Source organism: Aulonocara stuartgranti (genome assembly GCF_965226115.1).
Source record: "Aulonocara stuartgranti genome assembly, chromosome: 12".
Classification (NCBI taxonomy): domain Eukaryota; kingdom Metazoa; phylum Chordata; class Actinopteri; order Cichliformes; family Cichlidae; genus Aulonocara; species Aulonocara stuartgranti.
Window position 1 is genome coordinate 37625878 of NC_138948.1, and position 26313 is coordinate 37652190.

At 44.5% G+C, this 26313-nt stretch overlaps 1 protein-coding gene and 1 long non-coding RNA gene across 2 annotated transcripts in view; one reads left to right on the forward strand and one right to left on the reverse strand.

The window, feature by feature from the left end:
* Positions 1–26313, reverse strand: part of nr6a1a (nuclear receptor subfamily 6, group A, member 1a) — a 122155-nt gene that overhangs the window by 12292 nt on the left and 83550 nt on the right. Inside the window, exon 4 of the mRNA XM_082555330.1 lies at positions 2241–2471. Within this exon, the coding sequence (XP_082411456.1) occupies positions 2241–2471 (231 nt within the window). The remainder of the gene's footprint in view (positions 1–2240; positions 2472–26313) is intronic.
* LOC309719320 lies at positions 9113–11115 on the forward strand. The gene is made up of 3 exons (XR_014280222.1): positions 9113–9425; positions 9625–9712; positions 10416–11115. It is a non-coding gene; the product is annotated as an uncharacterized lncRNA (long non-coding RNA).

The window sequence follows — 26313 nt, forward strand, 5'->3', positions numbered from 1 at the left end:
GTACATTTCATCTCATAGTCTTAGTGTGTGTGAGTGTTTCTGCAGTGTAGATAAAATCGCTGTGATTAGTGTCTGACTGGGTGAGTCCCAGTCTCATCTCCATTCTAAGACAGGCACTTGAAGAATAAGGCCATGAGGACAGTCACTTACAAGTTTTAGCCACATGGGGGCAGCACATGTCTGTGGAAGGAAAACTGCAGCTTAGATTGTGTGTGTGTGTGTGTGTGTGTGTGTGTGTGTGTGTGTGTGTGTGTGTGTGTGTGTCCAGGAGGGAGAAACAGATTTATTGGTAGAATTGACACATTCAAGCGTTTCCAGGTTTTCAGAGACTTTGCGAGCAGCTGTTTGTTTGGCTCACAGATAAACGGAGCAAAGTCCCGACAGAAGCAGCTCTGGCCACTCAGCATCTTAAAAACCTGATTTTGACACATCTAAATTACAGGGGCGGATCTATACACGGTTCATATACACACAGTCTGTAACCTCCTCATTTACCCATATACTTTGTACTGTAGAACCTTTTCATAAATAAGCAGGTGGATCTAGAAGCTACTCCACGTGAGGTTCTGTTACGTGCTTACATTTACACAAATCTGCACTGTGAACACAGTTTTACCAAAAACTTAAACCTCATCTTTCAGGCTGTTTTTGACTACTTTGTATTTCACCTTTAAAAACCGTTTAGCTCGTCTTGAATAAATAAAGTTCTTTATTCATGGTGACTTACTGCATTCACACAATGATCTAAAAATCAGTCAAGAAACATAACTTGAAGTAGAAAAATTAGGAAGTGTTAGGTGTCACAGTAAGACGCCACACAAATGATTGTGCAACTCCAAAAAATAGTTTGTGTCCACCACGAGACAGCAGGAGGCGTCTTCCACCTGGACGCAGCGTTTACACTGCAGCCTTTGACTGTGACACTCAGCGGTGGACAGAACAAAACAACTACACACTAACTACACACTCCAGACACGCTAAACATCTCAAATCTCTCCCATCGATATCCCGACTCTCTCCCACAACTTTGACCTCTTCCTAAACAACAAAGGTCACATTCAGCCATATCGTTTTTGGATTGGTGCATTTTTCCACCAATAGGAAAGGGGAGGCATTTTTCCTTGGTGTGTTGTTGTTGTTAGCGCGGCCATGTTCACTGTTCCTTCCTGCACTAAACATATAGTATTTAGAAAAAAGCAGTGTGTGGATGTTTTATCATAACTCTGGTGTAACCTGGCCTATCAGCAACATGTAAAAACTGCCATGTAGTTTAACTTTAACCATAAGTTAAACAGAGACTCAGCAGAGTCGCATCTTGTTACTATGTCATCTTAAACCGGTCACATGACTTGCGGGCACCGGCGTGTCCATCGACCCCAGAGGGTTAATAACACACCTTCACCCACGCCACCACAGTCCCACCGGTCTGTCAGCGCTGTGACAGAGCGGTGGGATCGAACTACCAAACTTCCAGTTAATAGGTGACCGGCTCTACTTACAGGAAACCTTTCATTTAAGCATTCATGTGGCCAATCCCAAACTCCCCCATGATGGTTGGGATAGGCTCGAGCCAGGGAACAGCATCTGTCCGTCCATCCTTTAGGTGTGGATGGTTTAAACGCCTCATTGACTCAGGCTTGCTGTGGACATTCAGGGGAAGTGCTGCATCTTCAACAGTGTTTAAGTGGCACAGTGAAGTCCACATGAATGCTTAAATCAAAGGTTGCCTGCAGCTCAGGAAGTACAGCCGGTCACCTACTAATTGGAAGTTTGGTGGTTCGATCCCCGCGTGCTCGCCAAAGTCTGCATGCCAAATATCGTTGGTCAAGACACTCCGATGGATGCATCAGAGTATGAAACAGAGGATAGAAAAAACTCGTGTGAATGAGGCAAAATTGCTATGAGTCCTCTGAGCAGAAAAGCGTTATACAAGAACCGTTTACCCTGTAACAAGATGATCAGTTCACCTACCGTTGGTTTCAGAGTCATACTGACAGTGCACTGTGCTGAAAAACTGTTAAAAGCAGAAAAACAAGGTGACTGAAAGTTTGTGAAGACGTTTCATTTAAGAGGCCAGTCACTCTCCAGACACGACCTTCAACCGTAGTACCTCTGACTCTTTTCTGGTCTGGGTACTGATTCTTTTGTCATTGATGCTTCATTGTTACCGCAACTCGATGAGTCAGACATTTATTACCAAACAAACGTCTGTTTCTGGTGGCTTGAAACATCTACTTTACCTTTACGGTTCATTCCCATCTGAAGGCACTTAAGCAGGCGGCAGTACTGGCAGCGGTTGCGCTGCTTGCGTGACATCTCGCAGTTTTTGTCCCGGCTGCAGCGGTACACGCGCTTGTTGCAGATGCTGCGCTTGAAGAAGCCCTTGCAGCCCTCGCAGGAGATGATGCCATAGTGCAGGCCTGTGGCGCGATCTCCACAGATAAGGCAAGTACGCTGGTCAGTTGGATCATCTGCAGATGGAAGGAGAGTGGGCACAGGAGAGGGTTTAGAGCCATTTCCATCAGCGTCTTTACAGTAATTCATCTAAAGCTTAAAAAAGGGAGTGGGAGCAAAAACCTTGCTGAAGGCACACATTTTTAATTGAAATCACGAGGGTGGCTGGGGCTTAAGTGCTAGCCAGGCACCGGATAATCCAAAGGATTCTTAAGCTCCAACTCTCATTTAGTGAAAGTGGAGGTATAACAGGCAGTACGATGAGAGAAACGTCTGCAGGTCTGAATGAGGACACAGCTGGTTTGTTTGCAGCGCGTCCTTTCTCTCCTCTTCCCCACAGCAGTGTCTGATAAAAACGCTTCTCTTACAAGACACCTGACGCTAAAATAACACATTTCACAAAACCTGCTTCAGGTAACAATATGTGACAGTATTACTGTACCCAGCACCTGTTGCATCCTTAGTGTTAGCACAGATGTTCCACACAGGCGGCCCCTCAATCATTAACCTTCATTCTGTTTCCTTAAAGAGCGCAGTTTCAGCTGATTGCTTCAAACAATGAAAAGCAGTTAGGAAGGGAGGTGGTAGGAACCCGTGGGGAAAGGGCTCACACGTATTTGATGTTCTGGATAAAATGATGTAAAATCAAAGTTAAAATGATACCAATGAGTGTTTGTAAGCCTGGTGTGGCAGCTGGCTGACCAGGAGTGAGGGAAACGAGGAATACAGCATGAAGGAGGGGAAGAGGATGAAAGAGCCAACACAGGACCATCCTTGTGAAGCTACACTTTGTTAATCACAGAGCTACTCTCAAACTGGAAAGACAGCAATTTGAGGAAGCTGCTGAAAATCTTCCCTTAATCCTCCATCTACCTCCAGGCCACAGAACGCACATAATGAAGCTTAAGTTACAGCGCGTGTTCTCGGCTGCTCGCAGAGTTAAGCCTCATCACACACGCACACACACACACACACACACACACACACACACACACACCAAAAAGCTGTTCTCCACCCTCCTCCATGAAGGACCAGGAGAGCCACGCACATCGAAATACGAGTCATTTTGTTACTTACTGTTAATTGTGCGACAAATACTTTCTTTTGTATTTTGACAATAACATTATTCTAAATTTGAAAACTTAGTGGAAAATGTTTTTAAATTCTCAGAATTAAAAAAATGATTTTGACAATCTTTTAAAAATGCAACAAAAAAAGAGAAGTAAATGGATTTCTAAAAATGAATTAGGAATAATGTTACTAATTTAATAATTAATAACTTTTGAAACAGATTCTTGTAAAATAACAGCTGTCAGTTCATCCCTTGTACTAACTGCCACGTCTCAAGGCAAAGACTAATCATTTGACTTCATTTCTAGCTTAACAAGCGCACACGTTTATTCTGAGCTGAAAACAGACCAGCATCAAGCACCGTGTGTGAAGTTTAGTTTTTAACATAATGCAGTTTGACGTCAGGCTTCTCGAACAGTCGAACAATCGCTGCACCCACAGGAGCTACACCTGCTAAAAATCCAGACAATCAACCTGTTTTTCATAACAGGAAAAACCGAATTTGATTTCTTATTCATTTATTTTTCTCTTTCATCTTTGGGATTATTTGGATCTGACAAGTATAAAACTTTAGCATCAACTTTGAACAGAAAGTAATTTTGAAAAAGTTCTCGTTGTGATGTTGTACCAGGAAGTTGGTCACCCTCTGACAGATCAAACGTCACAAAATGCCACCCGTCTTACTCCAAGTTGGTTCTGTTTCAGGAATTTGCAGGATCAGTTCTGCAGGACGGGGATGGAAGCTCCCATCATTGATCATCCACCTGAGGTTTGGGTATTTATTGTTTTATCTCGCCCTGTTCGTCCACATGTGCAGGGTCGGGCCTCCGTTTCTCCACTGCAGTGCTCAGTGTCTGTGCTGAGCATTTACAGTCTGAACACAGATTTGGAAAATATCATCTTTAATTCTAATTTTGCAAATATTTTCTAAAGGAGGTTTTCATCTTGCCCAAGGATATTTATCACATACACAGGAACAGACAGGGATCGAACCATCAACCTTCTGATTAGTAGGTGACCTCTGGCACCTGAGCCGTGGTCCTCACCCAGAAACAGGAGGGTCACCCAGTCTGGGTCATGGACGAGTTCCGGCCCAAGTTGAGGAGTTTAAGTATCTGGTGGTTGTTCACAAGTGAGGAGAGAGAGGAGCGGGAGACCGACAGACGGAGTGGTGCTGCAGCTGCAGTCTCTACCCTCACCTATCATGAGCTTTGGGTAGTGACCAAAACAACGATATTAAAGATAACAGCGGCGGAAGCTTCCTCCGAAGGCCGGCTGGCCTCTCCCTTAGAGATAGGGTGAGGAGTTCAGCCTTCCGGGAGGGGCTCAGAGTAGAGCTGCTGCTCCTCCACATCGAAAGGAGCCAGCTGAGGTGAGCTGACAAGGATGCGTCCTGGGCGGGACAGACCCAGGACACGCTGGAGGAGGTGGCTGGGAGAGGGAGATCTGGGCTCTCTGCTTAGGCTGCTGCCCCCACAACCACGTTCGGGATAAGCGGAAGAGGGATGGATGATACTGGAAGGTTATTTGGGCCGAAATGTTGTGACTCAATAAAAACAGATTCTAACTATTAGATAAAAACAGATCTTGGTCCGATGCGCCCGTCATTCATTCGGGTGTGCAGAGATTTTCAAACCACTGTCTGATATTTAATAAGACTTTAAATTAGCGACTGAAACCATAAACTTATCAGGAAGAAAAAGATGGCGCCGGTGAGGTCGGCTGCCGTCACGACTGCTCCGACCACTTTTTCTTTGTCTTTGTTTTTTAAGTTAGTTTTCAGCGTTTCTAAATCGGCAAAATCACCACCATTGGGTACATTAGGTATGACAGTGACACTCTTGTTTCTATTGGTTTACAATGTACTCACAATTCGAAGTTTTTAACTCCAGATCCGAGCTGGCCGAGTGAGATCTTGAGGGAGAACAAAGGGAAGCGGCGGCGGCCTAGAGGGAAGCGAGCCGGCGTCAGGAACAGGCTGAGAGCTCGTGCACACCGCACACCTCTGCCTAGCATCCTGCTCGCCAACGTCCAGTCACTGGAGAACAAGCTTGACGACCTCAGGGCCAGGGTAAAGTTCCAGAGAGACATTCGGGACTGCAATCTCCTCTGCTTCACCGAGACATGGCTGAACCCAGCGGTGCCGGACCACGCCATCCAGCCGGCCGAGTTCTTCTCGGTTCACCGCATGGACAGGACACGGGACTCGGGGAAGTCAAGGGGAGGCGGCGTGTGTTTAATGGTGAACAACAACTGGTGCAACAGTGCGAACGTTGTTCCTCTCACACGCTCCTGCACACCAAATCTGGAACTACTGTCCATCATGTGTCGTCCTTTTTATCTACCTCGGGAATTTACATCGGTCATTATAAGTGCCGTTTATATTCCACCACAAGCGGACACGGTCACCGCCTTATGCAAGCTGCATGAGGCACTCACACAGCACCAGACACAACACCGGGACGCTGCGCTTATTGTGACGGAGGACTTTAATAGCGCCAACCTCAAACGCGCAGCGCCGAACTTTTATCAACACATCACCTGCCCCACCAGGGGTGAAAGGACACTGGACCACTGCTACACTACGGTCAAGGACGGCTACAAGGCACAATCCCGCCCCCCGTTTGGCAAATCTGATCACGCCGCCATCTTCCTCATCCCAAAATACAAACAAAGGCTGAAACAGGAAGTTCCGGTTCAGAGGAAGGTCGCGCGCTGGACGGATCAATCGGTGGCCGCGTTAGAGGACGCACTCGATGACGCAGACTGGGTGTTCAGAAACAGCTCCGATGATGATGTCAACGTGTTTACGGAAGCGGTTGTGGGATTCATTGGGAAACTAGCGGATGATACCGTGGAGACAAAGACTATCACAACGTTTCCCAACCAGAAGCCGTGGGTGGATAAAACCATCCGCGACGCTCTGAGATCCCGCACCGCTGCCTACAACACGGGACTCACGACGGGGGACATGGACCCGTACAAAGCCGCGTCATATAACGTGCGGAGGGCGGTGAAAGAGGCGAAGCAGCGCTACGGGAGGAAACTAGAGTCACAACTCCAACAGAGTGACTCTAGGAGCCTGTGGCGGGGACTAAGGACAATAACGGACTATAAAGCACCAACAACCGGTATGACGAACGCGGCCGTGACTCTGGCAGACGAGCTGAACACTTTCTATGCTCGCTTCGAGGCTGCAGCTAAGGACTCCAATGATGCTAGTGTTAGCGGCGCTAACGGCTGCAGACAGGAAGATACTGCCAGCACCGGAAACGTGCTCGTCATCTCCGAGCATGAAGTAAGGAGAGCCTTCAAGAGAGTGAACACCAGGAAAGCAGCAGAACCAGACGGCATCCCAGGTCGTATCCTCAGAGACTGCGCATACCAGCTAGCTCCTGTGTTCACTGAGATATTCAACATCTCTTTATCTCAGTCGGTCATCCCCACATGCTTCAAAGAGTCCATCATTGTTCCTGTCCCGAAGAAACCCCACCCTGCTTCTCTCAATGACTATCGCCCTGTAGCCCTCACCTCAGTAGTGATGAAGTGCTTTGAACGCCTGGTCAGAGACTTCATCATTTCTTCACTACCAGACACACTGGACCCACTACAGTTTGCTTACCGTCCAAATCGTTCCACAGACGATGCCATCTCTCATCTCCTCCACACATCACTCACTCACTTGGACACTAGAAGGGGGAATTATGTTAAAATGCTCTTCATAGACTACAGCTCTGCATTTAACACCATAATTCCCTCCACACTCACCACCAAGCTGGAGCATCTGGGACTCAGCTCATCTATGTGTCAGTGGATCTCCAACTTCCTAACTGGCAGACCACAGGCAGTAAGGATGGGCGGACATGTCTCAGCCTCCACCACTCTCAGCACTGGAGCCCCCCAGGGGTGTGTTCTGAGCCCCCTGCTGTACTCTTTGTACACATATGACTGTGTGGCCACTACCAGCTCCACCACCATCATCAAGTTTGCTGACGACACCGTCGTGGTGGGCCTGATCTCTGATAACAACGAGACGGCCTACCTGAAGGAGATTAGGAATCTGGAGAACTGGTGCCAGAGGAACAACCTCCTTCTAAACGTCAGTAAGACAAAGGAGCTGATAGTGGACTTCAGCACTAAGCAGGAGAGGAACTACCAGACCCCCGTCATCAACGAGTGCCCAGTGGAGAGAGTGGACAGCTTCAAATACCTCGGAGTTCACATCACGCAGGACCTGTCATGGTCCTGTCACATCAACACCGTGGTGAAAAAGGCCCGACAGCGTCTCTACCACCTCAGAAGCTTGAGAGACTTCCAACTGCCCTCCAAGGTGCTCAGGAACTTTTACTCCTGCACCATAGAGAGCATCCTGGCGGGAAACATCTTAACCTGGTTCGGGAACAGCACCATGCAGGACAGACGAGCTCTACAGAGGGTTGTGCGGTCAGCTGAGCGCACCATCCGCTCCGAGCTCCCTGACCTGCACTCAATCTACAGCAGGCGGTGCTGGACCAAGGCCAGGAAGATGGTGAAGGACCTCAGCCATCCCAACAACAGACTGTTCTCTCTGTTGAGGTCAGGAAAGCGATTCCGCTCCCTGAAGACCAACACAGAGAGACTGAGGAGGAGCTTCTTCCCACAGGCGATACGGTCTCTCAATCACACCACCACACAGTACTGACCCACACATATGGTTCTTACACACACACTGGACTTTCTGGACTTTGTTTTCACTTCATTACTTAAATCACGCTGCTGTTATTGTGTATATATTTATTTATATTTCTTCATACATTCTTATATAGTTCTATATTGTGTATTTTGTTGTACAGTTATTTTATTTTCAACTTTAATTTATATATTTTATCTTATTCTCCCAGTTAAATTTACCCTTCATTCTAATTTGTGTTGTACAGTTATTTCATTTTTAACCTTAATTTATATTTTATTCCTTCCTAGTAAAATTTACCCTTTTTAATTTTTCATATTTATTTCCTATCTTATTCATAGCCTTTTCCTTTTTTGTTTTCTTTAGGTCACGAGCAGTTGTCCAAGCATTTCACTACATATCGTACTGTGTATGACTGTGTACGTGACAAATAAAATTTGAATTTGAATTTGAATGTTAACTAACATCATCCATTAAATGGGTGCAGGGTAGAGCTGGGCGATAGAACGATAACGATACGTATTGCGAAATAACTTTTTCTCAATAGAAAAGTTAAATATTGCGATAGACCTCATCTCTCTTGTCCTCTTAAAAAAAAGAAGAAGAAGAAGAAGAAGAGCCAATCCAAATTAACTAGCGCAGAGCCGAACCAATCACAGCCGGAGCGTCATGTCACGTGACTTGTTACGTACAGCACAAGTGCCAAGCCGCACATGTGTATTTGGGAAGCAGCCAGACGCCGTGCCGCCCGGGTAATGGAGGAAATGAGTGTGCCGACTAGAGAAAAATCCACCGAGAGCGTGACCGAAGGTTACCGAAGAGAAAACAGATGACGGCTCAAATGCCGGAGAGATTGTCAAACGGAAGAGCCATAGAAACTCCGTAGTGTGAAGGTATTTCGGCTATTTCAAGCAGGGGCGGAGCGTGGGGGTGGCTTACGGGGCTTAAGCCCGGGTTGTTTTGTCAGAAGCCCGGGGTATTTTGGAGTGTAATTTTTTCATAGTTAGATGCCTGGCTGACAACTGTATAAAACAAAAAGTACACACAATATTCGAAGCACATAGTGCACACTGTGGGAATTTACGACTGTGCGTGAATCCCCCCCTGATATTGGTATGATCCAAGCTCAGGCACTAAGCGACTGAGCGAGGGGGCGGGGCAGCTGCTGCCCGTGAGTGCGCTGTTGGAGAGACGGAGCCAGCCATACTAAGGAGAGCTTAAGTTTGACCAGGTACCAAAGCAAATCATTCGTACTGTACAAATAATGTAAATATGACGGTGCATCACGAAAGATTGATATGAAACTGATCACTTGACCAATATTACGTTACTTGCTCTTCAAGTGAATCAACAAATGGCAAAATGAAAAGCCGAACAAATGCTATTTTTTTTAGAGTCTTAGCTTACGTGTGTTTATTTCATATTTTCAGTTCTTACCCTCCCCGACTAAATCGGTTTCAGTTATGTACTGAAACATAAGAATGGACATTAGAGGGTTCTTTCAAAGAAAAAACTCAGGTAAATGTTATTTTATATATTATGCTTTGTATGTTGTTCAGTATATTTCTATGCAAAACAAGAGGGATTTCAGTACACAGCAGGATATTCACATTTGTAACCAGATATTTACATACACTTTAGGGAGAAAACATAAAACATTTTTACTGTACAACATCAAAACTTTTGTTTTAGATAAATATTGAAATATCTTTTGAATTAGTTAAATGTCAGAATAAAGAGAGACAGAGCTGTCTATTTTTTATCACTTTCATTAAATTTAGGAGTACATATACACTAAGTTTATTGTTAATTAATAAGAAAACTCCAGAGGATTCCATTCTGAGCTGAAGAAGCTTCTGATAGGTTAGTAGAGTCCATGTGAGTAAATTGGTGGCACAGCTGTGGATGCATATAAGGCAAAACACAGAGCCTGTTTCTGTGACATGGGAAAATCAAGAGATGTCAACCAAAACACCAGGAAAAGAACTGTGGAGCTCCATAAGTGTGGCTCAGTTTGAATACAATTTGGTGCCATTTGCAATTAAAAAACACAGACAGTTTCTCTCTTTACTCTTAAAGTTAACAAATATGTTTTTATATTTATCAATCTAAAAAAATAAACATTTAGTCTGATTTGATGTTACAATTAAAAAAGTGTTTGTGTTTTTATCTGAAGAGTTTGTGAATATCTGGTTTCAACTGTATATTTGATGATTGTCAGCACAAAGAGAGAGAGAGAGGAGCAGAGATTGAGATGGAGAATGAGGACAGAACAGAGATGAACAAGAGCAGGTGAGACACACATGTTAGTCAAATGGTTGCTTACTAAAAGTATCACTGTATCATAGGTACTCATGTATCTCGTACCTAGTGTTTCTTTTTAGGTTTGCTATTTTTCAAATTCTATATTTATTAAGTTCTGCAGGCTTGTTTGCACAACAAGGCTAAATAATTATATAAACTTTTCTCAATCTAAATATTGTACTTTGGTAGAATTAAATAAATAAGTGTAGTGCAGGTCTATGATGATTTTTAGTGCTACTATCATCTAGTTCTGATTGTGGTTATGTCTTGGTTAAGTCCTCAGTAGTCCTGATTTTGAACTGTTGTAGTCCTGTTTTAATTCTGGATCAGTTCTGCGTCTGGTTGAATTGGGGTTTAGTCCCTGTGTCTTGATACAGCCCCGACTTCGTTCTGTCTTGCTGCTTAATTAAAAAACTAGTTTAAGGTGTCCTGCATGTGTGATATATATATTTCCCTATATGAAGTCATTCTTTTTTGAACAAAACTCAAAACAGAGCCAATTAATCTTTCAGTCATTTCTACACCCCCCCTCAAAAAAAAAAAAAAAAAATCCCACATGCATACTACCCTTTAGGGCTAAGCCCCGGGTGTTTCAAATGTCTGGCTCCTCCTCTGATTTCAAGTCTGACAAAAAACAGAGTAGCGCGCACTGTAAAGCAGGTCTGGAAATACAATAAAGCGGTGCAGCTCAGTCTCTGACTGGAAGCGCTAATTCGTCATTCGGCTTTTGTCAGACTAACGTAACTGTTGAAACTGTTTGAAAAGCTCAGCTATACAACAAGGAGAGATTGAGAATTTCCTTTTAGTTCTCAGTTTATTTGATATTGACAAAAGTTAGTCAGTTTTGTCTGTTCTTCTGTAACACAAACTAAGATTTATTTTTAGAATTAATATTTTGTTTCTAAGTGGAATTTAGTCTGTTTCGTTTGTTCTATTTTGAAACTTAAACGCTTTAGCGGCTGCCTTTTGTGTAGTTTGCAATATTTGCCTTTATTTATCTGAAAAAGTCTCATGTTCCTTAAGTACATCTACCCTGTTGAACTTATTATGGGAAATAAATATTTAAATAAAAACAAGCTGCTGATTATTTCACATTTTACTTGTGAGCAACGGCACATTTAAATCTTACAAATATAGTTATTTGGCTGATATCGTGATAGATATCGTTATCGCCTGAAATGAAAAAAACATATCGTGATATGAACAAATCTTGTATCGCCCAGCTCTAGTGCAGGGTCATTTTGTCATAGACTTCGTGTAACACCAGTCCTATTAAGAACGAAGGCGCTGCCTGCCAGCCAATCTGCAGGTTTAGAGTATTCTCTGAGTTGTGATACAACCTTCTAATGTTTGTTTGTATGCTGTGTTTTAAAAATGAGTTGAGGGAACAGTTTTTAGGTTTTCTTTTTTTTGTCTGTTTGTTCTGCTGGTACCAGTGGCTGTGATGACAAAGGGCTACAGCCATTACCAACAAGTCAGAAGGAGGCTGCTGCTCGGTAGGTTAATGCTGCCTGCTGAGCGTGAAGATTAACCTGTAGATCTTATTAATGTAAGACTCGTGTCTAATGCAGATAACTAATGTCTAATGCACCGCACACAGGTGGGACTCTGTGGCGGGAAAGCCAACAATGGTGACAGACATGTTTCCTGAGACTGACTGCATGAAGGCTTCTAGAGCTTGTTGATGTATCTTTATGTCCTGTACTCACCATCTGAATCCTTCTAACTATAAAATAGTGCAGTTAAAGTTAAACCCTCAGTATTTCTTAACTGAAGTCATTCAGGCATTTTTAAATGAAACTATTATTGTTATACGCTGCCTCGAACACAGTTTCACATCCTGTCTTTAAATAAACAGTTTGCCAGAATCAGCCTGCATTTAAGCAAAAGAATCAACCGACTTTGGAATAACGACAAAATGAGCTGGTAGTGATTTAATAAAGTTTCTACTTCATCCTGGGAAGGTTCACCTGGTGAGTCTGAACATTAGACCCACCTGTGCGCTAGACAAAAATCACACACTGAAGAACATGACTTTTGAACCTGTTGTGTGTGTGTGTGGCTAAATCAGCAGAAGAATCCCACACACACACACACACACACACACACACACACACACACACACTTGGGGAAACCTGATACTGTGGCTGTTGTAAATGGTTGACCCAGTCATGCCTTCCTGATTAGAAGGCTCAGTGTTTTGACAACAAACAGACCACAGTAACATAATCTTTATTATTCAAATGAGCGGGATTAAACTTTTGTGCGTGTATAATTTGAAGGGGCAGCTCATCAGAAAGAGATATGTGACTGAGGTGAGAGCTAAGCCTCCCAGAGAGGGGAGGGGCCTGGATAAGCAGGCTGCCGGGCTCATGTACTAAAAGTAATTAGAAGGAGGCAGAGGGGGGTGGGGGTGTGTGGCATAAAGCCTCTCCCAGGATGGTGAATAGAGGACTTCTAAAGCCCAGAGACAGATTACCATTTAAATGGTGTGAGGTTTAAGTTTGCTGCCTGCTGAAGACTGCAGGGGCAGCTATACTGTACGAGACAATGGGCCGTCACACGGCGAGCCCGTCCTGGGATTAGAATTGAACTCTTCTGCTGATTAACTCTCTACGGTACACAGGTTAAGTCGAGTCTGAGAGGAAGCCCAGCAGTTAGAGAAGCATCGCCTGGCGCTGCCTCGTTTGATCATTTTCTTAAGAGCAATGTAAGTGAAACATGATTAATGCAATGCTAATGTTTTATTCGATTCAGTTTTTGAGCTTATGTTCCTGAGTATAAAATGATAAAAACAAATGATAATCTTCATCATTGTCCTTAATATTACCGATTCAGATCTGACCTTTAAAACTTTATTTTGAGCATTTTTACGTTTCCAAACCATTAAAAATGAAAAATGTTCAAACACACTGTATAACTGGCTCCACACATCATTTGCTTTCATACATCCATCCCATCCATCCATCTTCATCCGCTTTATCCGAGGCCGGGTCGCAGGGGCAGCAGCCTAAGCAACGAGGCCCAGACCTCCCTCTCCCCAGCCACCTCCTCCAGCTTATCCGGGGGAACACCAAGGCGTTCCCAGGCCAGCCGAGAGATATAATCTGTCCAGCGTGTCCTGGGTCTGCCCCGGGGCCTCCTCCCGGTGGGACATGCCTGGAACACCTCACCCAGGAGGCGCCCAGGGGGCATCCTTGTCAGATGCCCGAACCACCTCAGCTGGCTCCTTTCGATGTGGAGCAGCAGCTGCTCTACTCTGAGCCCCTCCCGGATGGCCGAACTTCTCACCCTATCTCTAAGGGAGAGGCCAGCCACCCTTCGGAGGAAGCTCATTTCTGCCGCTTGTATCCACGATCTCATTCTTTCGGTCACTACCCACAGCTCGTGGCCATAGGTGAGGGTAGGGACGTAGATCGACCGGTAAATTGAGAGCTTCTCTTTTACACTCAGCTCCCTCTTCACCACGACGGACCGGTGCAGCGTCCGCATTACTGCAGCTGCAGCCCCAATCCGTCTGTCGATCTCTGGCTCCCTTCTCCCATCACTCGCGAACAAGACCCCGAGATACTTGAACTCCTCCACTTGGGGCAGGAACTCATCCCCGACCCGGAGTGGGCACTCCACCCTTTTCCGGCTGAGAACCATGGCCTCAGATTTGGAGGTGCTGATCCTCATTCCCGCTGCTTCACACTCGGCTGCGAACCATTCCAGTGCGAGCTGGAGGCCCTCACCCGATGAAGCCAACAGAACCACATCATCCGCAAAAATCAGAGATGAGATTCTGAGGCCACCAAAGCGAAAGCCCTCCGCCACTTGGCTGCGCCTAGAAATCCTGTCCATAAAAATTATGAACAGAACCGGAGACAAAGGGCAGCCCTGGCGGAGCCCATCACCCACCGGGAACGAGTCCGACTTATTGCCGGCAATGCGAACTAAGCTCTTACAACGGTTGTATAGGGATCGAATGGGCCGTAGCAATGGGCCAAACACCCCATACTCCCACAACACCTCCCACAGGACACCCCGAGGGACACGGTCGAATGCCTTCTCCAAGTCCACAAAACACATGTAGACTGGTTGGGCAAACTCCCATGCGCCCTCAAGTATCCTCGAGAGGATAAAGAGCTGGTCCAGTGTTCCGCGACCAGGACAAAAACCGCATTGTTCCTCCTGTATCCGAGGTTCGACTAGCGGACGAACTCTCCATTCCAGCACCCTGGCATAGACTTTCCCAGGGAGGCTGAGGAGTGTGATCCCCCTGTAGTTGGAACACACCCTCTGGTCCCTCTTCTTAAAGATGGGGACCACCACCCCGGTCTGCCAGTCCACAGGTACTGCCCCTGATCTCCACGCAACATTGCAGAGGCGTGTCAACCAGGACAGCCCAACAACGTCCAGAGCCTTCAGGAACTCGGGGCGGACCTCATCAACACCAGGGGCTCTGCCACCAAGGAGTTGTTTAACTGCCTCAGTGACCTCGCCCCTGGAAATTGGCGGGTCATTCCCCTCATCCCCAGACTCTGCTTCCTCCTCGGAAGACGTGTCAGTGGGATTAAGGAGGTCCTCGAAGTATTCCTTCGACCGCCTAACAATTTTCTCAGTCGAAGTCAGCAGTGCTCCGCCAGCACTATACACAGTGCAGGTAGAGCACCGTTTTCCCCTCCTGAGGCGCCTGACGGTTTGCAAGAATCTCTTCGAGGCAGTCCGAAAGTCTTTTTCCATGGCCTCTCCGAACTCCTCCCACACCCGAGTTTTTGCTTCAGCCACTGCCCGAGCCGCATTCCGCTTGGCCTGTCGATACCTGTCGGCTGCCTCCGGAGTCCCACAGGCTAACCAAGCCCGATAGGACTCCTTCTTCAGCCTGGTGGCTCCCTTCACCTCTGGTGTCCACCATTTGGTTCGGGGATTACCACCTTGCGGCCGCAGCTCAATGCAGCAGCTTCGGCAATGGAGACGCTGAACATGGTCCATTCGGACTCAATGTCCCCAGTCTCCCTTGGAATGCTGTTGAAGCTCTGCCAGAGGTGTGTGTTGAAGATCTCGCGGACTGGGGCCTCTGCTAGACGTTCCCAGCACACCCTCACTACGCGTTTAGGTGCACCAGGTCTGTCCAGCGTCCTCCCCCGCCACCTGATCCAACTCACCACCAGGTGGTGATCATTTGACAGCTCAGCCCCTCTCTTTACCCGAGTGTCCAGAACATATGGTCGCAGGTCTGGTGATACGATTACAAAATCGATCATCGACCTACGGCCTAGAGCGTCCTGGTGCCACGTGCACTTATGGACACTCTTATGTTCGAACAGGGTGTTCGTTATGGCCAAACTGTGATTAGCACAGAAGTCCAATAACAAATAGAGATGGCACGATACCACTTTTTTATGTCCGATACCGATACCGATATCATAAATTTGGATATCTGCCGATACCGATATGAATCCGATATAGTGTTTTTTAATCAACAAAACTGTTTTTTTTTTAAATATCTTGCTGAATTTTGTATAAGTTCATACTCAAGTTTAAAACAACAACTACACTAAAGCTATTCTGTTATACCTGTATGCAAAAAAAAATGTTTCATAGTTCAGCAATACTGATCAATCTAATAAACTTAAACCTACACCATCCTCCCTATTCTGGTATTTTAAAGAGTACTTAGCGTAAATATTAAGCAACCTAACTAATAGGGTTCCAACTCCCAGCAACAACAAAAATAAATAAATAAAAAATAGGGAACCACCCCTCACGCTCCACCTCATGATGCTTAATCGACGTAATCAACCTTAATTTGATGCAGTGTGAAAAAAAATGCACAGAAATCAATTATTTTTCAAGAAATATTAAATAGATTCAACATCTTTCTTCAGCAAAATTGCAGACTGCACAGATGGTACCTTCCCAAAGGAAAAAGTACTATAGCTTACTAGGGTATATATATTACCGTAGACTTAATAGTTACTATATACAGTAATGGACTTCTATTCCTTTTACATCAAATTAAAACTTTGGGTGTAAGATTCAGATAATTATTTATTAAAAGCTCGACATTTTAAATGAGAATAAAGAAAAGTGTGTCTTTGTGCCCCTTTTCCCTGTTCATGCCCTATCGGCCCCCCTGGCTAAACTTTGCTAGATCCGCCCCTGCACAGTTACCAGCCGTCAGCTACGTAGAAAAAGATCCTCGAGTAGAAAGAAATATTAAATAAATTCTAACAACAGCTTATCAAGCTTAAACGTGCTGCTGTTGTTCAGCCGCTGGTTTCCTCTTTCTGGTGCAAAGTGGGCCAAAAGCAAACAAGAGAGACGGACTCGCGACAGAAAAGCCGATCAGCTGATCGTTAAGCAGTTTCATGATTGAAGTAGCAGCCGGAGAGCGAGAGGCAGTCGCTCCATATATCGCTTGTTAAGCTTAACGCAGGAATGCTTTACAAACATTCAGAGATGGACTTACACACTTGCTTTACTTCTCTCGGGGATAACTTTGTCGGAGATGAAATGCCAGGTTGCTAGCGAAGCTCCAAATGCTATCCAGACCACCGACAGGTCCCGCATGCCACAGCCGCTCTATCACGTGATGCATACTGCTCCGAGTGCTAACGTTCTGAGGTGAGTTACGGCGTGTTGCAAGTTTTGTGAGGTGCTTTCGTGATATTTAATGGATCGGATTACATTTTTTATTTTTCTCCGATATCCGATCCAGTAATTTAGGTCAGTATCGGACCGATACCGATACGTAATATCGGATCGGTCCATCTCTAATAACAAAGCACCGCTCGGGTTCAGATAAGGGAGGCCATTCCTCCCAATCATGCCCCTCCAGGTCTCGCTGTCGTTACCCACGTGAGCATTGAAGTCTCCCAGCAGGATAACAGAGTCTCCAGGTGGAGCACCTTCCAGCACCCCCCCAGGGACTCGAAGAAGGCTGGATACTCCGAACTGCCACTCGGCGCATAAGCGCAGATGACAGTCAGGACCCGTTCCCCGACCCTAAGGCTTCAGGGAACAAACCCTCTCATCCACCGGGAAAAACCCCAACGTACCGGCAGCAAGCCGAGGGGATATTAGAATACCCACCCCAGCCTGCCGCCTCTCACCAGGGGCAACTCCAGACTGAGACAGAGTCCAGCCCCTCTCCAGGAGACTGGTTCCAGAGCCCAAGCCATGCGTAGAGGTGAGCCCGACTATATCTAGCCGGTACCTCTCAACCTCACGCACTAACTCAGGCTCCTTCCCCACCAGAGAGGTGACATTCCATGTCCCAATTGCCAGTCTTGGCAGCCGGGGATCAGTCCGCCAGGGCCTCCGCTCCTGGCCGCCACCCGGCACACAATGCACGCGACCCCTATGGCGCCTCCTGCGGGTGGTGGGCCTGCGGGAGGATGGGCCCATGTCTCCTCTTCGGGCTGTGCCTGGCCGGGCCCCATGGACTAAGGCCCGGCCACCAGACGCTCGACCTCGGGCACCCTCCCCGGGCCTGGCTCCAGGGCGGGGCCCCGGTAACCCTATCCCAGGCAGGGTAAACTGTTCACTGTTTGTTTGTTTTACTACTATAGTTTTGCTGTACTTTTAGTTGCTTTTGCAGACTAACACATTTGGATCCTCTGGATCTGATTGGTTGAAAAGTTTTGAAATGGGAAGCTATGATATGATCATAACTGACCTCAAAGATAAAGAGGAAGAAACAGCACAGAAACAGAAACACTGGCTCTGAAATATTAACATTAACAAACAATAATCCTGTTATAGGCTTTACATGAAAAGTCCTGCAATTCAGGTTCATAACAGACACTGTGACCTTTCACTGACGTTCAACATATTAAAGCATTAACACATAAGTGCCAGTGAACCTGAATGAACTGCAAAATGTTCATACTTTCAGATAATCAGTGCAAAAACAGAATAAAACAACTTTTAACTGCTAATTCATTAAAACTTGATAATCTTCAAAAAACTGATTATAATTTTTTTTTCTTTTCCTAACAGCTCAAATCAAAACGTCTACTATTACTCCAAGTGAATGTAGCCGCTCCTCAGTTTCATTAACTCTCTTTATGGGGAGACGAGCACAGTGACTGGGTGAGCTGCTGAGTGTTACTGGATGGAGCACTGGTTTATAAAGAGGTTCATTTAAAGCAGTCAGGCACAAACTGGCTGTTAAGTAAGTGGATGTTCAAGAGTGATGCACCAAACGTACATGTGCTGTGACACAGGGCGGATCTTTTCACTTCAGTTCTATGTTGTCAGCAGCAGTGCACCTGTTGCAAGGTGACAAGCTAACACAATATGGACACACTCAGAGCAAACATGCTGTCCTAACATCTCCTTACTCTTAATCTCAAACAGTCTTACTCATTATTATAAGTGCAAAAAAATCGAGTGCGTACATAAAATGAACACTGGATTCATTAAACGTGCGTACCTGCCTATCCTGTTTGTATCACCATGACGATGTTAGCAGATCAGGATCTAAACAAAGGGCTTTACATTACTTCTGTAAGGAAACATGGTGTGGAGGGCGGAAACATGGAGGCAGGAAAGCAGCAGAAAATGTGACAGAAGTAACCAAAACACTGCTGTCCGAGTCGGAAGCCCACAGCGTTCCAAAGTGTTTCCAGGACAGTGAGCACAGTGTGAGCCGGGAACACAAACTCACTGCAACCAACCATTCTCCCAGGTACTACCAGGAAGTTAAGACTCGGATGAATATCGATGACGGATAGTTTATGATAACAAAATACTAGCAAATATACAAATTAAAGGGTAAAAGCTTACACTAAAGGTGTCTAACATAAGGCACGGGGGCCAGAACCAGCACAACAAAGACTCCCATGTGGCCAGGGCTGCGCGATATGACCATAATGTCATATCGCGATATGACATTTCTTATCCCGATAACATATACATCACAAAATAGTTTCTTTTCTGTAAATGCAGTGAATCTCAGGCAACTCGACTTGTGTGACGTGTTTTCAGCTGGGCGTCGATTGTAAGTGCCATTTATAGTTACCTCATGTTTTTATCTGAGGTGATTTGTTTGATGCATATTCAGAAATTTGATGTTTGAGAATAGTGTCGATCACAAACAATAGCATAGTATGAAACAATAGATGTCTACATATCGTCATCTGACACATATCATTATATCGAACAGCGCTACATGTGGCCAGCTGGAAGTGTTTGAAAATGTCACGAAAGCTTGAACTTTGAATGGTGCTGCAAAACCTGGACAATATCCAGGTTTTGCAGCTTTTCCTATTTAGAAAAGTCTAAACTCATCTCCACCAAATTAGTGAGGAAATATATAAATGACAGGAAAGTTCATGTTTTTCCTATTTAGAATACAAATATTTTCTTTGAATTTACAAAAACCAGATTTTTATTTATTTATTTTTTTTAATATATATATATATATATATATATATATATATATATATATATATATATATATATATATATATATATATATATATATATAAATTCTTGGCTAAATCTATTTGTTAGTTTTTTGGTGTGATGTTACACATAAAACGATGACTCTAGTCTCTCACAGTGAACTTATTCTGCTGCTCGGTATCGACACACACAAAAAACAAGTGTGTGTTCCACACTGAAACTTGGATTACTGAACGACTATATGAAATCTTACTACGATGTTTGAAGCGTCTGCATAGAAAAACTGAATAAACTTTGCTGAGATGACTCAGGTGTGAAGTGATGGGCGGTTCAGGCAAACTTCAGTCTGAATAGAAAGAGCTTCACAGCTGATGAGCGCCGCAGAGCGACACCTTCGTGAAGAATAAAGACCCAACGAACTGTTGTTCTTCTAACAGCAGCAGCACAAATTCAGCCCAAAGAAAAAGAAAATAAATCCTTCTACTGTACTGTGGCGCCATAAAATGTGGCAGATCAAATACCTCACAGTGTAACGTATGTGTCGTCACCTCCTCGGCCAGCCATTTGTCAGCCCGAGCGCCCGTTAAGAGAACACATTGAAACCACATATTTCACTGGCCACCCCACGTGAAACACCCAACTTCCTTCACTGAGCTAAGAACACAATAGCTATTAGCTGCCTTCATTCAGGCTTATTTGCCAAATCTCTCACCCTCTTTCAAGTGCATGGCCGCCATATAAAACAGAGCGATTCACACCTTCACACAATTGATCTCGCATGTCACATCATATGGCTCCTCCTCCTTCTGCCAGCAGATGACTGAAGTTAAATATTCATGACTTTCTAAATATAATAGTTGACCCTGACATTTCTGACATGCGACTGAACTCTTCCCTCATGGCTCAGGTCTCAACTGAAAGCGAAAACAGACATAAAAGCAACAGGTACTGAAAAAAATCCGCCTTTCAAAGTAAAAGCATGTAAAACCAAAAATGCCTGTAAGTGCATGCACATAACAGTAAAACTGACGTCTTCTATCATAAAGCTCGCTCACATTACCAACCAAATGTGTTCAGTGTTTCTTTATAGACGCAAAAAAAAAAAAGTTTCTTACAGTTTCCGATTGCTTTCCAGGAAAAAAACATTCAAGTAAAAATAAGAAAAAAGAAAAAGATAAACTAAAAAGATAATATCGTTGAGTATTATGCCACGTGTTTTATTAGAAGATAGAGTGAAGGACAAACAAAATGTTTTTGAATGTCTGAGGACCATTTTTGAACTTTATTAGGGATTTCATATCTTTTGATTGTGACAAGGAATTTTTCAGCAAGCAAAATGTTACTTTGGTTGATGAATTTTCATTTATGTGGATTATCCATGTTCGGCTCAAGAGAAACTGATGTTAGCTTTTTTATCTTGGTGGCTCGCTGTCTGTTTATTTGGTTTTTATTTAGGGCTGCCACGATTAGTCGACTAGTCACGATTACGTCAACTATCAAAATCGTCGACGACTGATTTAATAGTCGAAGCTTCGTTTGAAGCTTTGTAAGATCCCAAAAGACGCAGGAATAAGTAGCAGGATTTAAGAGTGTAATAACGGACTGAAACAGAAGATGGCAGCACTGCATGTACAAGGATGCCAGCTGCCGTTAAACCCCGAAGAAGAAGCAGCTGTGTCCGGTATCGTAGCTGTGTCCAAATTCAGGAACTGCATCCTCCTGTGCCTACTTTTGTAGGCCAATTACGTTACAGCAACACGACGAAGACTGTCCACATTCGAAGACTCCGACAAATGCGGCCGACAAATGCGTCCTTTATTTCCCCAGATTTGAAGGATGGGTTGCTTCGTGGCCCAACCTATCCCAGAATTCATAGCGCGGCCCAGCTCAGTTTCTAACAATGGCGGCAGCTAGTTAGTTTTAATATTACTCTTATTATTCTTTCTGGGTCACAAAATAAACATTTAACATATTTTCAGGCGAGAATGTAGCTGTGTAAACCTCAAATATCTGCTCAGTTTATCAGGACACCGCATATTTTCAAAAGCGCTCCGACGTTTTCGGAGACGTCTGTTACCCACTAGCTCGATAGCGAGCCGGGGGCTAGGCTCACTAGAGCCGTGAGAACACCGGACTCCCCGCAAATCGTTTTCAAACCCAGCGCCATCTTTCGCTACTCAGGTTAAACATGATATATGAGTCACTTAGATAACTTAAAATGTTATTGTTTGGCTTTTTTTAGTATTTCATTTGTTCCTGAGTAAATCGGTTTGGCTGAGATTAAAGTTATAGTTTTTACACAGCTGAATAAACGTCAAGCAGACAGCTGATTATCAGAAGTGTGAGATGCTCGGAATTTATTCCGGTGTCCTGTTATAGTTTAGATAGCAAGGAGTTTATTAAACTTCACCGAAACAATCTGCAAATGTCATTAAAATTTAATAAACTATCATCTTGTCTTTATTTTTAGTTAGCACAGACCTTAAACACTTAAAGCTGTAAGCTAATGATAGTTATATGAGAGCAGATGCTGCTGGTGCAATAAGCTGTAGTTTTACGTCCAATGGATGATGATCTTACTAGTCGACTATCACAATAATGGTTTGTGGCAGCCCTAGTTTTAGTCCAGATCTACTAAAAATTCTTAACAAGAGCGTTTCAGAAAATCAGACAGTGCTTAGATAATCTGACCTCAGCTTTTAATCTCGTTCTGATAAACAATCAAACTAAAAGTGCTTTTGTCCTGTAGGAATATTTTCATAGTTCTCAGAAGTCATTTTAAGATTTTGGGTAAAGGTGTAGGTGCTCTACGGAGGAATGATATAAGTGTGAAGTGACAGCGATTCAACAAGTGTGTCCACGAGCCGCAGATGGGCCAAAGTCATTTATAACGGGTGGATGGACTTTTTAACTTTATGATTTATTTAGCACGACTAAATTGAAAACCTACAATAATAAGCTGACAAAAAGTGTATACACGTGTTTGTGAAAATGTGCTTTTTTATCTTTTGCTTATAATGCAACACGATCCTACTGTTAAGTGCTCCTGGTGCATGTTAAGAGACTGGGCCAGCAGAGGGAGGGGCAGGGAAAAGCTGTGGCTTGCGGTTGCAGTGTGGGAAACGCAGTGTGTAGAACGTACTTTTGAGTTTGACACTAATGCTGGCACGCTAGCAAACATCACGCTGGACTTTAACTCCAAGAGAAGCTGCCATCATCTCCACACATGTACACAACGACAGCTTGATAACCGTTTTGTGTTCGAGGCTTGATTAGACAAACCGTTGTGGAGAAAAGTGACACAGCAGAGACGTATTGGTGTAACAGTGAGGTTTTGCATGAGATTAAAGCCTTCTGCAGTTGAAGTGCAATATTTCTCATCCTCTCAAAGGCTCTTTTCAGAAATGTTCAGGTTATCACAAGGTCATAAAAGGCGAGGTGACGATAAATTTCCCCCCGAGGTGACGATAAGGAGTCATAAAAGCACTGCTTCATCTTGAACTCCACCCTCTCTCTTCTTGGTTACAAGAACCCCCAATGCTCTGTGTCAAACACAGTCACCCCCAACCCCCCAGGGCTCATTAAAGGCTGCATTGTTTCCCAGGGGTCAGCCTGGGTTTCATTCCAAACTTTAACGCAAACCAGGAGATGCAAGTCAAACATTGTAGCCCTGTTCAGTGTTAAACAAGCATCACCTGCATCTCCTCACTGCTCCCCGTGAGTTCCAGGAAACGTCCACTGTAATAAATATAAAGAGTCTGAGCGAATGAGCTGAATGTGCACGAACGGGGCTTTTTCAGTAAGAATGGTGGATTCCTGCAGGAAGGTCCCCAGGTTTGACCCTCTTTGAGCTGCATCATGCTGGGAACAGAGATGTATCGTGGCCAAATCTCCCTTTTGTCCACATCCCACAGACACAAAGGCTGATGTATAGTGTAAAGCAGCCTTTTGAGAGGCTGACAGAGCAGTGCCTGCCAATGAAGGGTTTTCTCTTCAGGTTTTTGTCTCAGGCTTTCCATCACAATCATGCCCAGCTGAGACAGGGATCGGGGGTTGCAGGAATCTGCTGTACTTTTCCGCCGCCCTCCCTCTCTCCCGTCCCTCAGCCTCTCATTTTCCTCTTCGTATCTCTTTTTCTTCTCGAGCTTATCTCTCCTACCTGGGGCTCGAAGGAGGGGAGGATGTGTCCCGCGACTATGACAGGAATGTACATGACCACATTCACAGAGGTTAAAGGCATGCCAAGACCCTTTGGGACTCTGATCTGACATTCCTGGCGGCCGACACTGTGATGCTAATCTTGAAAGCGATGTGCATGCAGTTGCAGATTGAGCTCATCAGCGAGAACAATACTGACCTGTTGACATTGCTGTCTTGATAATATACACCCACACTCAGAGGTTACGTCATTAGCATTGAGTAATACCACACCAAAGTTAGGCTCCATATTAATGTAATGCTAATGTCAGGAGCATGTAATGCCACTCTGTTACATTCTGTGGGGAAGAGACCACAGGAGTCTGACTCATTGTCTCGGCTTTGTTTTCATCTGAAAGAGATTTGAAATGTTTATTTGGCAAATGTTAATTCCACATAAGGTCTTGTGTCTCCGTGTAAAGTGTGCTGGTGTTATGTTTTTTAAAACATATATGCATGTTAGTAAAAGGCTGGCAATACTCTACTTAAGCTTACCAACTGAACTACTGATAAGCCTTCTATGGTTTAACGAGCTTTAAGAATTTAACTTAACAGAAAAATTGTTTTTAATTACATATTCACAAACAATCCTAACCCTGTAATATGGTGAATATTAAGAAAGTTTGACCTGTTTGAAAGATTCTAACAGAAAAACTGTAACACCAGGAATACAGACGTCTTATTTTATCTCTGTATTAATGAAACATCAGGTAAATATCAACAGTGTTTCACTATCAAGTCCTTTATTATGCAGCTGCTTAATGCTGCACAAAAACAACACTGACGGGCTGCTTTCTCACAGAAGGAGGAATCATTGGAAGTCTTACAAGCTCCCAGTTATTACAGTCATGAACCGCACAGAATAACCAGGAAACTCGTGTCCGACTGAATATTTCCCTCAGCCGCTCTTATTTTCTTTTTTTATGTAAAAGGAGCTGTGTGTTGGAAACAAACATTGTTATCTTTGTTGCCATTAAATGTGCGACCGATGTTCAAATGTTGCTGCTAAGTACATGGAAACATCCACCACGTGACCGCTGAGCCACGCAGACTGAGCCCAGCGTTTAGACGTGATGATGTTGATAACCTGGTGACCTGTTCTACATGTGAGTCCATAAACTGCTAAGACTTGTTATTTAAAAACACATTTATTCCTCGTGCTTTTCCCACTTCTTCCTATATTCCCTCATGTCTGGACAGTTTGTGCCATCTCAGGAATTTGCTAACACTTGTGATAATTTGATACATTTTTCTAAAAGGTTTTGTGGAAAAGTATCCAGAAATGCACGGGAGGAATGATTTGTTGGAGTCTCAGATGTGTGTGTGCTCATCTGCACCTTGTTCCTCTCTCATTTGTGTTGCAGAGCATTGAAGCTCAGCTTGTTTGGCCCTGAGCTTCTTTTTTTTAATGACAGGTCTAACTTGCCAGTTCATGCTGATGCAAACCATGTGGGAAGTTTCACAGCCCATGCCCTGCGATACACAATTGCATAAAAGTGCTAAATCTGCTGTGTATTAAAATACGGGACCTCCTAAACACAGTAGGATGACCTCCCGCTCCCATATAACACAGAAAAGGGGCCAAAACATTGTAAATTTGCCTGCATTAAAAATCAGTTGCCAGTTTTGCCTCGTTTGAAGTAAACACATCGCTCTCTGTAAATAATCCCAGAGGCAAAAACTGCATTTGCAAATCATCAGATAAGTTTTATCCTGTTGGAGTGTGTGTCTGTGTTTGTCCTGGGGGAAGGGTGCAGGGGCAGTTGAAATAACACACCCTTGCAAAACAACAAGAAAGCAAAGATGCACAGCGTGATGGAGCTGGCGTTTGGCTTCACGTGGCCAGGGAGAGACGGCGGATATCTCACAGTGAAATTAGGGGAAAAGCAGTGGTTGCATTGAGAAGCGTCTTTAGCCGTGTTATAGATGAGCATTACAGAGTCACAGCAGTCCCTGACCTCCCCCCACTGTTACTATTGATCTTCACACAGCCTCTGCCCCCTTCATCCACATAAACAACCTCTTATGCTTGCTTTCTCCTTCATGATTAGTTTGGGCTTAATACAATCCTCCTCACACACAGAACTACTGCCAAACAGAAGGTGTTGGTGTTGAGGTGCAGCAGTGCGATTTAACCCTAATTCAGCTTGAGCACAAACCAACCAGGCTGAGGGGATTAAAGGAGGGGGAGGGGATCAGTACAGTAGCATGCTCCCTCCACA